General features: G+C 48.5%; 2 protein-coding genes across 3 annotated transcripts; one reads left to right on the top strand and one right to left on the bottom strand.

The window, feature by feature from the left end:
• Nucleotides 1-33: 33 nt before the first annotated feature.
• ING5 (inhibitor of growth family member 5) lies at nucleotides 34-8,850 on the bottom strand. 2 transcript variants are annotated; one of them, XM_050308424.1, is made up of 8 exons: nucleotides 8,715-8,850; nucleotides 8,101-8,172; nucleotides 7,231-7,397; nucleotides 5,784-5,895; nucleotides 4,792-4,885; nucleotides 3,416-3,551; nucleotides 3,197-3,258; nucleotides 34-2,595 (listed from the first exon to the last, which is right to left on the bottom strand). In XM_050308424.1, the coding sequence occupies exons 1-8, from the start codon at nucleotides 8,749-8,751 to the stop codon at nucleotides 2,553-2,555; spliced, it is 723 nt and encodes a 240-aa protein (XP_050164381.1). In that variant the 5' UTR covers nucleotides 8,752-8,850; the 3' UTR covers nucleotides 34-2,552. The 2 variants fall into 2 exon arrangements, with proteins under 2 accessions (XP_050164381.1, XP_050164382.1); XM_050308425.1 differs by lacking the exon at nucleotides 8,715-8,850 and adding an exon at nucleotides 8,294-8,454.
• Nucleotides 8,851-8,939: 89 nt separating this feature from the next.
• DTYMK (deoxythymidylate kinase) lies at nucleotides 8,940-13,452 on the top strand. Its single transcript, XM_050307722.1, has 5 exons — nucleotides 8,940-9,082; nucleotides 9,931-10,039; nucleotides 11,192-11,282; nucleotides 12,180-12,377; nucleotides 12,916-13,452. The coding sequence occupies exons 1-5, from the start codon at nucleotides 8,953-8,955 to the stop codon at nucleotides 13,024-13,026; spliced, it is 639 nt and encodes a 212-aa protein (XP_050163679.1). The 5' UTR covers nucleotides 8,940-8,952; the 3' UTR covers nucleotides 13,027-13,452.
• Nucleotides 13,453-14,053: the final 601 nt, after the last annotated feature.

Genomic DNA, 14,053 nt, shown 5'->3' with positions numbered 1-14,053 from the left:
TAACAGCCCCATTCCCCCAGGATTCCTCACACCTTTTATTCCCAAAAATACTTTATTTTATAATATAATCCATCATCTCCAAGATCCAAAAATACAGATATACATTTGTTTTTAAAGTTTACATTCCTTATTTCTTTTTTTCTCGTTTAAAAAAAAAAAAAAAGCTTTATGTTGTTGGTTTTGGTTTGTTGGTTTTTGTGGTTTTTTTTTTTTTTTTTTCGGTTGTGGGTCTTAATTCTGTTATAAAAGTAGGATTTTGGGGTTGAAGTTTTGGCCTCCGCAGTTTGGGTGAGCTGTGGTAAAGCTGGGGCCCCCGGGGTGGACAATCTTTAGCGGGACATTCCCTTCAGGGGTCACCCTTCCCTCCAAGAAACATTTAATGCTGTACATTCAAGAGTCAGATTTAAATCCTTTAGTAAGCAAAAGCGAAGGCTCCTGGTGTAAAGAGGGCAGGAGATGCTCCTGAGCCAATCCAAGCCCTGCACTGGTGTGCTCCCAGTGGGAGAATTTATTGCTGGTATCAGATCTCAGATGCTTTACACATCAGAGACGTTGCAAAGAAGAGGAGAATGTTGTACCTCACATCATTCCTAGCAAATCATCCTTCCTTTCCAGGGCTCTACCTTCTAGAGCTTGTTTTCCTGTTTTTTTTTTTTTTTGCATTGCTGGTTAAAGTGGAAAACGCTCTTCCAAGCACCAAAGCTACTTCTAAAAGTTGTGTCCTACCTGACCACAAATTTTGGAGCTGAGGGAGGTCAGCTCCATGCTGGTTCACCCAGAGCTGCTGTCTTCCCTCAGGGCATGCTTCCAGCAAGACCTCTAGAGTGGAATTTTGAGACTGTTTCAAATCAAATGCTATGGTGATGCCACTACCAACAAAGCCTTAGGAAAAAAAGTTGAAAAAAACCCTCCGGATAAACACCGTTGGATGGAAGGGGAAAATAAAACCTGAAACACCATCAACACAGGTCATCAGGACACAGCAATGCTCTGGTTGAATCCAGTGCAGCAGCTGCAGCTGCCACCCACTAGTGACTGGATTACAGGCTGGCTCATGAGGTATCACAGATTTGCCCTCATAAAGAGGCAGAAAGAAAACAAGTACCTCCAAGTTCAGGTTTGTGTGACTGTGCTGCCCCTCCTCCTTCCCTCCAGCACTCAGTTTCTAATTCCTCTGCCTGCTTTCCAGGTGCTATTCCATGGCAGCAATGACAAATGTGCATCAACTCATAAAGAGGCCTATGAAAGCTTCATCTCTCCATGATCTAACCTGGAGAAGCCACACGCAACATCACACTTATTTTAAATCACAGGACCCTAGAGACAGGCATTCTTTTTCCCCAGAGGAGACACAGTAAATCCAAATTTCACAGAAAAGCTGTCTCAGGACTGAGAGGTTTCCCCTATGTCAGCAGCAGGCTCAAAGCCTCACAGAGGGGAGGAGGAGTGGCAGGGGCTGTGTTCTACTTTTCTTCATTGCAAAACATGGTTAAGAGGCTCAGTAAAACAGGAAAAGCCTTTTTTCTTTTGAAAACAGGTGCCAGAATCTGAGAAGTGTTTTTAATCTCCTGTACTGCTTATTCAGCAGAAGAAAAGCTTATCTGGAAGGTTTCTTCATGCCTTTGCAGCAGTCTCCAGGAGCTCCTGCACACTGGTAAGGAAAGCAGTTCACAGCCCTGCCCAGAGCTGCCACCAACACCCCTCAGGGACTATGGCCAGCAAACTTCAGGAGCTGGGGGCTTTTCTTTCCCCCTCCACCAGCAGAACAATCCTTCCCCACTACATCTTTCATTGTAGGCAGGTAAACCTCATAATGCAGGAGACAGATATAAAGACAAGACCTCTCTCTGGTCCTCCCTCAACTTCTGCATCCACTGTAACTCAGAGGAAGAAAGAAAACAAAGGCTTTTGCTTTCCCACTCCTGATTTCCTCTCTCCCTTCTGCTGTAGCCACTGACACTGCGTCAATAAAAGGAATCACATTCATCATCTGAAAGGCAGCTTAAAGAAGTCAAGAACATGCAAATGTGGCCCAATAAAAAACTAGAACATTCCTGAGTGCCTTTCTCCAATAGCAGAGCCACACCATCATGGGAACAAACACAGTGTCCTCATGGAGCCTCTCCCTAAAACTTGATTTCCTGATTTACCCACAGAGGCAATCACAGCTGACAATTCAGGCCTTCATCTTATTTTGTGAATAAATCCAACCTTCTCTCTCTCTCTCTCCAAGAATACTGTAGGTTTCATCTTCACAGTGAAGTACTTAAAGGATCTTCAGGGAAATGGAAACAGCCAGGAAAGGCAACACCCTCTCTAAATACTACTGTGCAAGAGTAACATAAATAAAATCTCTGTGGCAAAGGGATTTGGGACTCCCTCCCAAAGTCATTTTCTTATGAAAGAACAGGAATTACAACTGGCCACTGGATAATTAAATACCATACCAGAAAAAGATGGAGGGCAGATTAACAAAAAATAATCATACTGCAACGTGAATGAAGGAATATATTAAATTCTTCTTGCCTCGGTGGTGCTTTCCCCTCTACTCCTTACTTCTTTTTCTTTCTTTCCTGAACACAACGAGGACAAAACCTGCAGGGAAAGAGACAATAATCAGCTCCTGAAATTAACACCACAGAGCCCAAGAATTGCTTTTATTACTTGTGAACACTTAAGACTGTTTCTGACAGGCACACTGTTACTTCAATTAAAGCAGTCCATTAGATAAAACTAAGTACAAAACAAGTCCACGATTCTTCCCAAGATGATCACATACTTAATTAAAACCCCGAGAAGTCTTCAAAATCTGCCTCCAGAAGTGAAAAAAAAATAAATATGTCTCTCAATTTTAAGCAGAGCCACAACTAGTGACAATACTGCAAACCTCAGCTGTAACCTGTACACATTACACAAACGTCAGGTCAAAACCTGCTCTGTTTGACAGGCAGTTTTGCTCCCACCAGAACCCAAGATTCCCATGGAAATGGATTTTACTAAAAAGGTTCCCCTTGTACCTTCTACTCTCAAACACAGTCCCCAATCATAGAGGATGCAAACCCTCTGACAAGAACAGCAAAGCTCCTCTGTCAGGAAGGGTCACAATGGGGTTTCAATTCTCGTTGTCATTTTAATTCTTGCTGGGGCAAACTGCAGCCTGATGTAAAGTCCCAAAGCTGTATGCTGTCACACTCACCATTTCCCTTTTGGTTTGGTGGTCAGGTCCACACAGGCAAAGTGGAACCACTCGATGGGGCACTGCAAAATAGAAAGGAAAAACCCAAATTGATGCTTAGTGATTCACAAACACTCGTATCATTTGGTATGATCTAACAGAGCAAGGACCCCCTCCTCAGACTGCACAGGGTTGGGATACTGCAAACATCCAAAAGTAAACCTTATCTCCAGTGCTTACATCTGGGTTGTCACAGCCAATCATCTCCCCATAGGACACCTGGTGACACAGGCAGTAGGTGGGTTCATTGGGATCCACTGGCATGTCCAGGACATCCGAGGGATGCACTGACAGGATGGTATCAGCGAACTCAGACCTGTGGGCAAGGAAAGGGTGAGGACAAAACATTCCCAGCTGCAGGAAACACCATCTTACAAGGGCCTGGAGTGACAGGACAAGAGGGAATGGTTTCCCACTGCCAGAGGACAGGGTTAGATGGGATTTGGGGAAGAAATTCTTGTGAGGGTGATAAGGCTCTGGACCAGATTCCCAGAGAAGCTGTGGCTGCCCCATCCCTGGAAGTGTCTAAGGCCAGGCTGGATGGGGCTTGGAGCAACCTGGGATAGTGGAACATGTCCCTGCCCATGGCAGGGGGTTGGAACAAGATGGTCTCTAAGATCCCCCCAACCCAAACCATTCTGGGGTTCAAAGATCTAAGTCCCACCCAGGAAATTAGTATTTTACGATTATCTTCCCTAAACCCCACTGACCCGACTTTAAAGTTTGGATTACATCACCACATATTATCCAATTATTAAAATTATAAAGTAGGTTTGCTCAAACACAGTATGACTATAAAGGATTAAGAGAATGACTTGTAGATGCCGTGACTAAAGTAACAAAATTATCATACAGATCCCTCCTGCTTGTGGGCAGAATAACCTGTTTTGGTTTTTTCCCCACAATCTGTTTTAATACACATTTTTTTCTCATTGTATGAGTGAACCCTCTTGCTCTGACAGGAATGTGTTGACATGTCAGAAGCAGTCCACAGAAACTATTTTAGTTTTCTGCCCCACCATTTTACCAACTGAAAATATCAGAATAAACAAAGCCCCTTTAATATAAAGCACACCACAGAGAGGGGACATGCCTTCCTCCTTGCTTCCCAAAACTCAACCAGACTATTCAAGGTTATTTAGGACACGATTTTTTGAAAACAACTCCCAAAATTCTCCAAGATTTCTAGAACAACAATACAACATCACTTTCTGTCCTGATGGACAAGTGTTTCTTTTTACCACCCAGACAAGTCACTGTTAAAAATAGCCGTGTGACAAAAATCAAAGCTATTTTCTTTCAGCTTGCCAACAGCAACAGAGAGGCTGATCTTGTCTGTCCAGTCAGAGTGTTCCAAGCATGTTGAGGTTCCACATGCCAACCAAGGAGTTAATTAACAAAGCTGGCTTGTCCCAAGCAGGACAGTAATGAAATGGAGTAAGACCAGAACACTCTAACCATCCGGACACAAGTCATAAATAGGGTAACACGAGCTCGTGGAAAATTCATGAAGTGTCAAGTCCAAGTCCCCAGAGCTGTGCCTGGCTCTGCCTTACCCTCCTTTGAGCTTCTTTTTCTTTGGTGTATCTTCTTCAGATGTTCTCCTGCCTCGGCCACGAGAGCTTCTTTTGTCTTTCTGGCTTCGTCCCTCTAGAAAGGAAAACACAACCCCATCTTTTCAGCCTATTTGAGTGGCAGAAACATCCCCAGGTGTCGTTCTTTTGATGCACTTATTGTCTTGAAATCCTTACTTCATCTGTAATTGAACAATCCTTATTTCATCTGTAATTGCATAGGCTGACCCTGAAATTCATTTCTGTGCCACAAATAAGCCAAATTAGCAAGTACAACTGAGCCCCAAACTCTTTTGGCAGTTAAAGCACTGCAGTGTGTTAGCACAAGACATAAACAGCATCACGTTTGATTAGACTGGCAGTATTTTTTTTAAATCTCAGGGCATTTTTGAACAGTTAATAGGTTACTCAATAACTAAAGTAACTTTTATCTCCACCTCCCTGCTCTTACCCCTTATTTCATAGTTGAGAGGCATAAAGCTGTGCTGTGCTGCTGTTATCCATGCTCAGATGTCAGTGTAATCACATAAGATTTCAGTCTACACTACAAAAACTGGTATCTTCCTTTAACTCCTGATTTTTCCTGCTTTTTTTCAGCTTGATTAGTATTCAAGTTCTGCTAGAAGGAGAAAAATACACAAATCTCCCTTCAAAAAGAGTTTAGAACTCACTTAGTAACAGATCAAGCCTGAAACTCACACTGTTACACACATCAGTGCAGGTTTGGCAGTCAGTTGCCCCTTGGCCAGCTCCCTCCTTACAACCTCAGGATGATCTGTGAAACAGCAAGTTTGATCCCAGCACTACATTTCTCTTCATCTATTGCCCAGTGTAAACTTTAAGAGCATTAAAGGGAAGCAGAGAAACTATGGTGCACTTCTTTCCCTCCTCCAGAAATAAGAGCCTATTTTACATCTCAGCCTTCCTGCAGTGCTGGAAAAGGCTCCCAGTTGCATAAATAAAAATTTACCCACTTTTCAGGCTCCGAGATCCGGGGGGTTCGAAGTCGCTGCCTTCCAGTTTGTCTTTGAGGTCGGCCTCAAACCGCGCCAGGTCCGCGTCCAGCCGGCGGATGTGCTTATCCACCTGCACCCAGAGGAAACCACAAACTCAGCTACAAAGAAAAACACCAAAAAGAGCCCCACACGGAAACAGGAAGGGCTAAAACTTGGCTGTTACCGGCAGCAACAGAGCATGGGAGCACAGGACAAGGCGGGGAAAGGGGTACGGACTGAGAAAAGGAAAAGGAGTGAACAAAGGCGGAGAAAAATCAGGCAAAATGCAGGAGGACCCAAACCCTCCAGGGCAAAGAGAAAGGGAGGTGACAGAAGGGAGAGTTAAAGGAACTCAGGCTAATCGTTTGCAGAACAAAACACGATGAGAGATACTAAAAATAACTTGTTTGTCCCTACAGTTCTCAAAATTCAAATACTGCCCTTGAAATGCACCGAGTTCACTTTTTTCCCCTGGTACTACATTGTCATGCTAATTAAAGAAATATAGTAATAAACACAAGCAGGAGTTGACTATCCTCAATATCAAATCAATGCACATTACCTAAAGTACCTTGTACTATCCTGGTTGTGACAATGTGACTTACACAACAGGGATGTAGCAAAGGTATTTTAAACCACCCGCCCCAAATTGTGCCACTGCAACCCTTTGTCATCAAGTTGGTTGGCCAGTTATCTAGGACACTGATATTCCTGTGACAATTTCCTTCTCTGCAGTGTTTGATGGCAAGAAAACATCTGTAGATGCAGCACAACCCAACGCATCTCCACAGGCTGGACAACCCACACTTGGTATAGTCAGGATTCCCCTCACTCAATTTTTATCCAGGGGGTAAAAATCACAGAGATAAGAATTATCAAGGGGCAGCTGCAAGGACACAGGAATAAGAGTAAAAGAATAGAAAAGTAGAAAACTGCATCTTAAGAAACAGGATTTTCCCACAAGGTTCATCGAGGAAATTTCGATGTCCAATAAACCAAGGCAGTGGAGCAGATTTCCTTCATTCCTCCACAATAAAATACTGCAGCTGACTTAAAAAACCTTGCTTGCAACTGAGATCAGCCCCAAGTAAATTATCAGGTGACAGAGGAGCTGCTGGGGAGGAGGGAGTGGGGAAAATTCTCTGGCATTATCACACAGCAGACAGGTACTACTGACAGAGCAACCTCCAAGAGAGAGAAACTCATTAATTCTTCAGCACAAGAGAAGCCTTCTTGGCACAAACCCCAGTGACACAGGAGGAGGCTTTTTGGGGATGGCAGCAACAAGGAAAGTAAGCCTGAGAACCAGTCATTTATTTCAGTAAGGTTTATAAGCAACAAAACAGATACGTCAGGGGAAGCTGACGCTGTGGAAGTGCCTCCACGTGCACCACTCCTGAGTGTGCCCGTCTTTCCAGAGCCTCACCATCTCGTAGGTCTGCATGGCCAGCTGCACTTTGTCATCACTGTACTCCTTGCACTTGCTGTAGGCACTCTGGATCTTCTTCAGGTGCTCCACGCGCTCCTCAGGCAACATGTTCTTCACAGACTCGATGTACTCTGCTGCCAGGCTGTCGATCTCTGCTTTCTTATCTGAAAGGCAAACAAGAGACTTGTCTTCCAAAGCAGGTGTTTTTGCTCTTCTACTTCTTTATGGTATTTAGGAGGCCCTTCCTGAGAGTTTTTAGACTCCCCCTCCATTACTTAACGTACTTTCCTTTTTAAGAACAGTAAGAAAAATTAAGTTAAAGGTATTCACTCTTCAACACTTGTGGTGTGATTCTGCTTTTTTGTGCAGCTAATTCAAGGGTTAATTCACAGCTAAGATCAGAAACTGGACCCACGAGTTCACAAGCTTCACCCTCTCTTCTCACACACAGAACATTCTGTTTGCTGCACAGTTACTTACTGTTCAAACGGTTCAAACTGGAAGCCTTCACTGTGCAGCCAAATATGAACAAAAAACTTCAAAAAGATAAAAGGGAAGGGTCCTGCCAGGCACAAAGCAACCCAGGACTTGGTAGATTTGGAAATGTGTGCAAGGAAGGTTCTCCAAGGGATTATCAGGTACAGTGATCACACAGCTACAAAGTAAAACTCCAGGGCTGAACACAAAACCAAGCCCTGGGAGCTGCAGCCCTCACAGAGAAGAAACAAACACTGCAGAGCCCTTGGGATCAGAAAAGGAAAAGCACTAAGGGGAGACACATCCCATAAAGCCCAGTCTTCCCATGGCTCTTCCCATCCTTCAGGTGAGGCTCTCCGTGCCTTCACTTGCCAAAATACCTGAACACACCTTCTGTTCTCTGGTCCAGCTCCCGCATCAGCTGGAAGTTTCTCTGCAGCTCGCACGGCAAGTTTTCAATACCTGCAAGGAAAAATACCCATAAATCCTCGGATCGACCTGTTCGAGTGGAAGGTGGCAGGAGGTTGGAACTGGAGGGGCTTTAAGGTCCCTCCCAACCCAAACCATCCTGCAAGTTACGTACCGTGAGCCGGCTGTTCGCCTCAGCGGAGCTTGTGCACCAGCCCACGGGCCTTCGCAGGCCGGCACCGGCCCGGCACCAACGGCCTGCGGCCCCTGCCCACTGTGTGTGTGTGAGGGGTGAGCGGAGCCCTGCCCGCTGTGTGTGTGTCTGTGTGTGAAGCGGGTCTCCCGCCCGGCGAACCTCCATAGCCGCCATCCCCGCACGGCCCCGCTCTCCGACGCGCGCCGATGACGCACCCGCCCCGGCGCCGGCCGATGACGTCTCGCGGCGGCCCCGCCCCCCTCCGCGCCGCCCGTGGCGCAGTTCTAATTCCCGCGCTGCCGCCGCCACCGCCCCAACTCCACCCGCGCCGCCCCCGCCCCGGCCCCCGCCCTGCCCTGCCGTCGCTCCCCCGGCCCCGCCGCCCGCGCCCCGCTCTCACTGTCCAGGTAGTGCTCCAGGTACATGGCGGTCGCCATCTTGCGGCCCGCGCGCCGCTCCCCGCCGCGCGCCGGCCCCGCATGACCAGGCCCGCGGCCTCATCCCGTATGCGCGGCCCGCCCGCCGCCCATTGGCCGCCTGCGCCTCGCCTCATGCATATTCATGAGGGGGGCGGTCGCGGTCGCGGATTGGCCGGCGCGGGGCGGCGGGGGGCGGGGCGGCGCGGCGCGCGCGCGGCGATGGCGGCGCGGCGTGGGGCTCTCATCGCGCTGGAGGGCGTGGACAGGGCCGGGAAGAGCACGCAGGGACGGCGCCTTGTGCAGGGGCTGCGGGCTGAGGGGCACAGGGCAGACCTCATCCGCTTCCCGGGTACGGGGGCACGGGGGGCACAGGGACCTCATCCGCTTCCCGGGTACGGGGGCACGGGAGCACAGGGCAGACCTCATCCGCTTCCCGGGTACGGGGGCACGGGGGGCACAGGGCCCGCCTCATCCGCTTCCCGGGTACGGGGGCTCGGGGGGCACAAGGCAGACCTCATCCGCTTCCCGGGTACGGGGGCACGGGGGGCACAGGGCCCGCCTCATCCGCTTCCCGGGTATGGCGGGGCGGGGGTGTAGGTGGGGGGGCACCAGGCGCTCGGTGTTAACACTGGCACGGGGAGGGGCCGGCAGGGGGCTCTGGTGGCAGATAGACCCTCCTCCCTTCCACACCGAATGGACCGACCGCCACCCCCCCCCACCCGTGAGAGATGGACCCTCACACTGGGATAGATCGACTGACCGCCTCCCAGTCTGGGACACGCAGATGTTCCCATCCCCGGACGGGCTGACCACCCTCCGCCCATGACAGATGGGACCATCCCCCCCATGCTCGGGCAGACCGACCCCCACCTCCTGTCTGGGACAGGCAGATCCTCCCATCCCTGCCTGGACTGAGCTCTTCCCCACCCGTGGCAGATTGACCTCCTCCCAGTCTGTGACAGGCAGGTAGATCCCCATCGCCATATGGACTGGTCTCTGACCCATGACCAACAAACATACCCCCCACCCCGGACAGACCAACCTCCCCCAACCCATGACAGACAGACCCCCACCCTGGATGGACTGACCTCTTCCCAGCTGTTACAGACAGACAGACTCCCAGGACAGATGGACACCCCTCTGGGAAGAGCAGCTTGGGACAGAACTTGGGCAGCCTTCTCCCCCTCTTTTCCACAGACAGAACGACGGAGATTGGGCAGCTGATCAGCTCCTACCTGGTGAGGGAGAAGGACCTGGAGGACCACACCATTCACCTGCTCTTTTCTGCCAACCGCTGGGAACATGTGTAAGGGGGAAGTTTATTCAGTTGTAAAAAGAAAATGGGTGGTGTTGAATCCCCACGGGGTTTGAGCTTGCAGGGGGTACAGAAAGTACAGGACTGGGATCCTGTTCAGCCAGGGAAGCAGGCTAGAAGGGATGTCTCAAGGACTCTTCCAGCTTTGGATTTAATCATAGAATCCCAGAATGGCTTAGGTTGGAAGAGATCTTAAATCCCATCCAGTTCCATCCCCTGCCAAGGGCAGGGACACCTTCCATTAGCCCAGATTGCTCCAAGCCCCATCCAACCTGGCCTTCGACACTTCCAGGGATGGAGCAGCCACGGCTGCTCTGGGCAAATTGTGCCAGAGCTGCAGTTTTCTCACAGGGAAGAATTTCTACTCCCTATCTTCTCTAACCCTGGCCTTGTAATCTTAGATCAGGTCCCACAGTGTGTTTTTTTTTGGAATCATTGGGGCCATATTTCCAGTCTCTGTGCCACACTGGATTAAAGAACTGGGGAGCTGAGATTGAATTGGCCTAGACTGTGAATTTACTCTTTTCCCTGAAGAGGCCTTGCTTTGCCAGGCAGTCCCTGTGAGTGACAGTGGTTAAGGAATTGCCCCCAAATTTCCCCTCAAGCCAATGGCCGCGTTCAGCCGGGCCTGGCTGTCCTTGCTTTAGCCCCCAAGGCTTTGTGTCTGGAAGTGGGGAAATGGGTGTTGGCTTTGTTTTCACCTGGAAACCTATATTGCAAAATGTCCTCATTTTACAGAAAAGCTTTTGTGCCAAGAAAACTGTGAGAGAGTAAGGCAGATGAGTGAGCTCTAGTAACAACTGTTATTGTGAATAAAGGGGGCAGAGCGTATCACAAATCTACTGCACCACCTAAAGAGGGTCATTCCTATCAATACAGTTCAGTTGTGATCTTGCCTGTAAGCCCTGGAGCTGCCTAGAGCAGTGCCTAGCCCTTGGCACGCTGAATTTGGGTGTCCTGAGAGGATATTTGGTTAATACCTGTCAGGGAATACAAACAGCTCTTTGTCCACATCACAGCTGGCCCTGCCAGTGATCTCTGTTAGTACTGACCTACTTGGTTTTTTCAGATGAACTCCTTTCATTTCTGTCACTACAAAGGAGTGTAACTAACTTCATTATTTTATTTCCCCCATGGTTTCAGACCGCTGATGAAAGAGAAGCTACACCAGGGGATCACGATCGTGGTTGACAGATACGCCTTCTCTGGAGTGGCCTTCACAAGTGCCAAAGGGGTGAGTGAGTCCTGCAGCAGCCCCTGCTCCTCTCTCTGTTTGGGGGAGCAGCTCCAGGTAGATGCCACTGTTCTTCTGGGAAACGAGGATTGCAAATGAGGGCTGGGAGTTTCAGCTCAGGTGTTGACATGGTGTGTTTGCCTGGGTCTGCCCTTCCCCAGAACAAAGAAACTCACTTTCTGTAAACCTGGACAGAGTACTGGAAGCTGACCTGTTTGACTCTGGAGAGTGATTCTGGGAGTTTATTTAAGACTCTTCGTGCTTGGTCTGGCTGCTGGCCCATAAATTTGCAAGGAATAACAGAACCACATACATTGGAAAGCACATGTGGAAGTCATGAAGCCCAACCTCCAGCAGGGCTTACTTGGGCCCACATCCAGCCAAGGTTTGAGTCTCTCCAGGGATGTAGATCCACTCCTTTCTGGGTTCTTCTTTGCTCACTTTCAGAGTAAAACTGACTTTCTTCATTTAGCCTGAAGTTCTCACAGTCCCACTTGTAGGGGTGGATAATGTCATGGTTTAGCTGGTTCTTGGAAACCAGGCAGGAATTTTTTCCCTTCCCTCTGCCCACTGCGTGCAGGTATCTTAAGTGAGCACTTAAGAGGCACAAAAGAACTGGCTCTCTGGTTAATTGCTCAGAACTTAGTCTCCTAGGAAACGGGGGAGATGAGGGGTTCCTCTTTTTTCTCTGGTCTCACTTGTACCTTTTGGCCTGTCCCTGCTTTCAGGGCATTAAAAGCTTTAGCTCTGTCCAACTTAAGTGAGCACAAGGGCTGCACAGCTAAACCTGCTCCCCCCTCCCAAATTACCAGGATTGAATTCCCACATGGTAAGCTGGGATATTGTCACTTTTTGTGTTTCTTTCACCTCAAACTTGGTTGTCTTTGCTTGGGACAGAACTTCTGCCTGGACTGGTGCAAACAGCCTGACGTGGGACTCCCAAAGCCAGACCTGATCCTGTTTCTTCAGTTAAGCCCAGAAGAAGCAGCAGAACGAGGGAACTATGGACATGAACGTTACGAGTCCAGCTCCTTCCAAGAGAAAGTTCTGCAGTCCTTCTATTGTCTGATGGAAGACAAGACCCTAAACTGGAAGGTGAGGAAATAACCCCAATGGGCTGGTCATGGACTGGGGTGGGGGTCTCTCATGAGAGCTCCCAAATTGTGCCCATCATATCCCTGTGCTCCCCCTTCCTGCTCCTGGTCAGGGGGACACGTTGGGGACCAACCAAGGGCACTGTGGGCTGTGGCAGAGGACACTTCCCTGTTGCAGGACACCCTGGTCAGCTCTTGGAGCACCTGGGATGAATCCCAGCTTCCCTGCCTCTCTGTATCTAACACACCCCAAAGAGTGTCAGCAAACAACATGCAACAACAGTTTCTTCTGTTTCCCTTCATTCAGCCCTACATGTACTTAAATGTCTATTCCTAAATAGGTTTTTCCCAGTTCCACTCCAGAAACAGTGCACAGGAGGTGTAATTAGCTCATTTCACCTCTCAGGAACAGTAACAGTATTGAGTAATGAGGGGGAGCAGATATTAACAGCAAAGGTTTTCTCATTTGCTGGTTTCCAGTAACGTGTTTCTGTATTTTCTCTATCTATCTTGTGGTTTTGTTTTTTTTTTGGAAACAGACAGTGGATGCTTCACAGAGCATAGAAGACTTGCACAGAGAAATCAAGTCCATTGCAGAGAAAACCATGGAGGAGGTTCAGAATAAACCTTTGGGAGAACTCTGGAAATAAAACTTGATACAGGTCAGGTCTAAAGCAATAGGGGAAAGCTCACCTCATGGATGACTCCCTTACATATCACTGTCCAGTAGCTACAGCTCAGATCCTGAGTATTCTGGGTCCAACATGATGCTGATGTCCTTGTTATTTCACCTGCTCCTCCCCCTCCATAGTCCCTTCCACATTTTTTAAATGCATATGCCATAAGCATGAATGAAATTCTTAGTATAAACCTCCCTATCCCAAACAGGAGCTCTTGTTGCAGCTTCAGTCCTGGGGTGCAGATGTGGGTGTGGAGCCCAGGGCCACCCCTGGCCAGGGACAGTGCCCAGTTCCAGGGAACTGCCATGTTTCTGATAATTCTGCCTCTGTAGTAAATGCATCCCCCATTCTCAAACCAGTTTGTAGAGGACTTGTTAATAAATCATTATTTTTAAACATTTGGCACAGGGCTTTTTTTTTTCCCCACTATTATTGTTTATCTTCTAGAAGGATGTGTGGGAGGTGAAAGTGCTGCAGGTCAGGCACTAAATCCAAGGAAAGCTGTTTGCTGGAGCTGTGGAATGAAGGGAGAGGTGAATTCAGGCCTCCTTCCTGGATGTGCACTGAGAATGGGACAGAAAACTGCTGTGAGCAGGTTAAGAGCCTGAAATAGAGGGATTAGCTCACAGCAAGGCCAGTTTGGAGGGTGAGTAGCACATACGCGATTTTAGACTGGCTAAGATGAGGGGAATCCATCTGTGGTTCCTACACACCCCCCAGTGCAATTTTTAAACAGCTCACAAGGGTTGCCAAACCAGACCAGCTATGAATCACCTAAGCCAGCAGTAACAACCAGCAAACCACAACAAACTGGAAGGTAAAATCATTTGCAAGGGGCACTGAGAGATGTGGATGCCCAGGAGAGTTCATGTCTCTGCTGGACAGTTAACCTTGCAACAGGGTGGATTGCACTAGTCTTCTGCTCTAACTCTTAGAGAGAGGCAGACTGAACTGATTCCCTCGCAGGGAAAGGAAAGGAAAGTGTTTAAAGCAAAAT

This window comes from Myiozetetes cayanensis, unplaced genomic scaffold (assembly GCF_022539395.1).
Source record: "Myiozetetes cayanensis isolate MyiCay16 unplaced genomic scaffold, myiCay2020 scf13, whole genome shotgun sequence".
Taxonomy (NCBI): domain Eukaryota; kingdom Metazoa; phylum Chordata; class Aves; order Passeriformes; family Tyrannidae; genus Myiozetetes; species Myiozetetes cayanensis.
The sequence above is the reverse complement of the archived record's forward strand: the minus strand, read 5'-3'. Positions and strand labels throughout refer to the sequence as shown.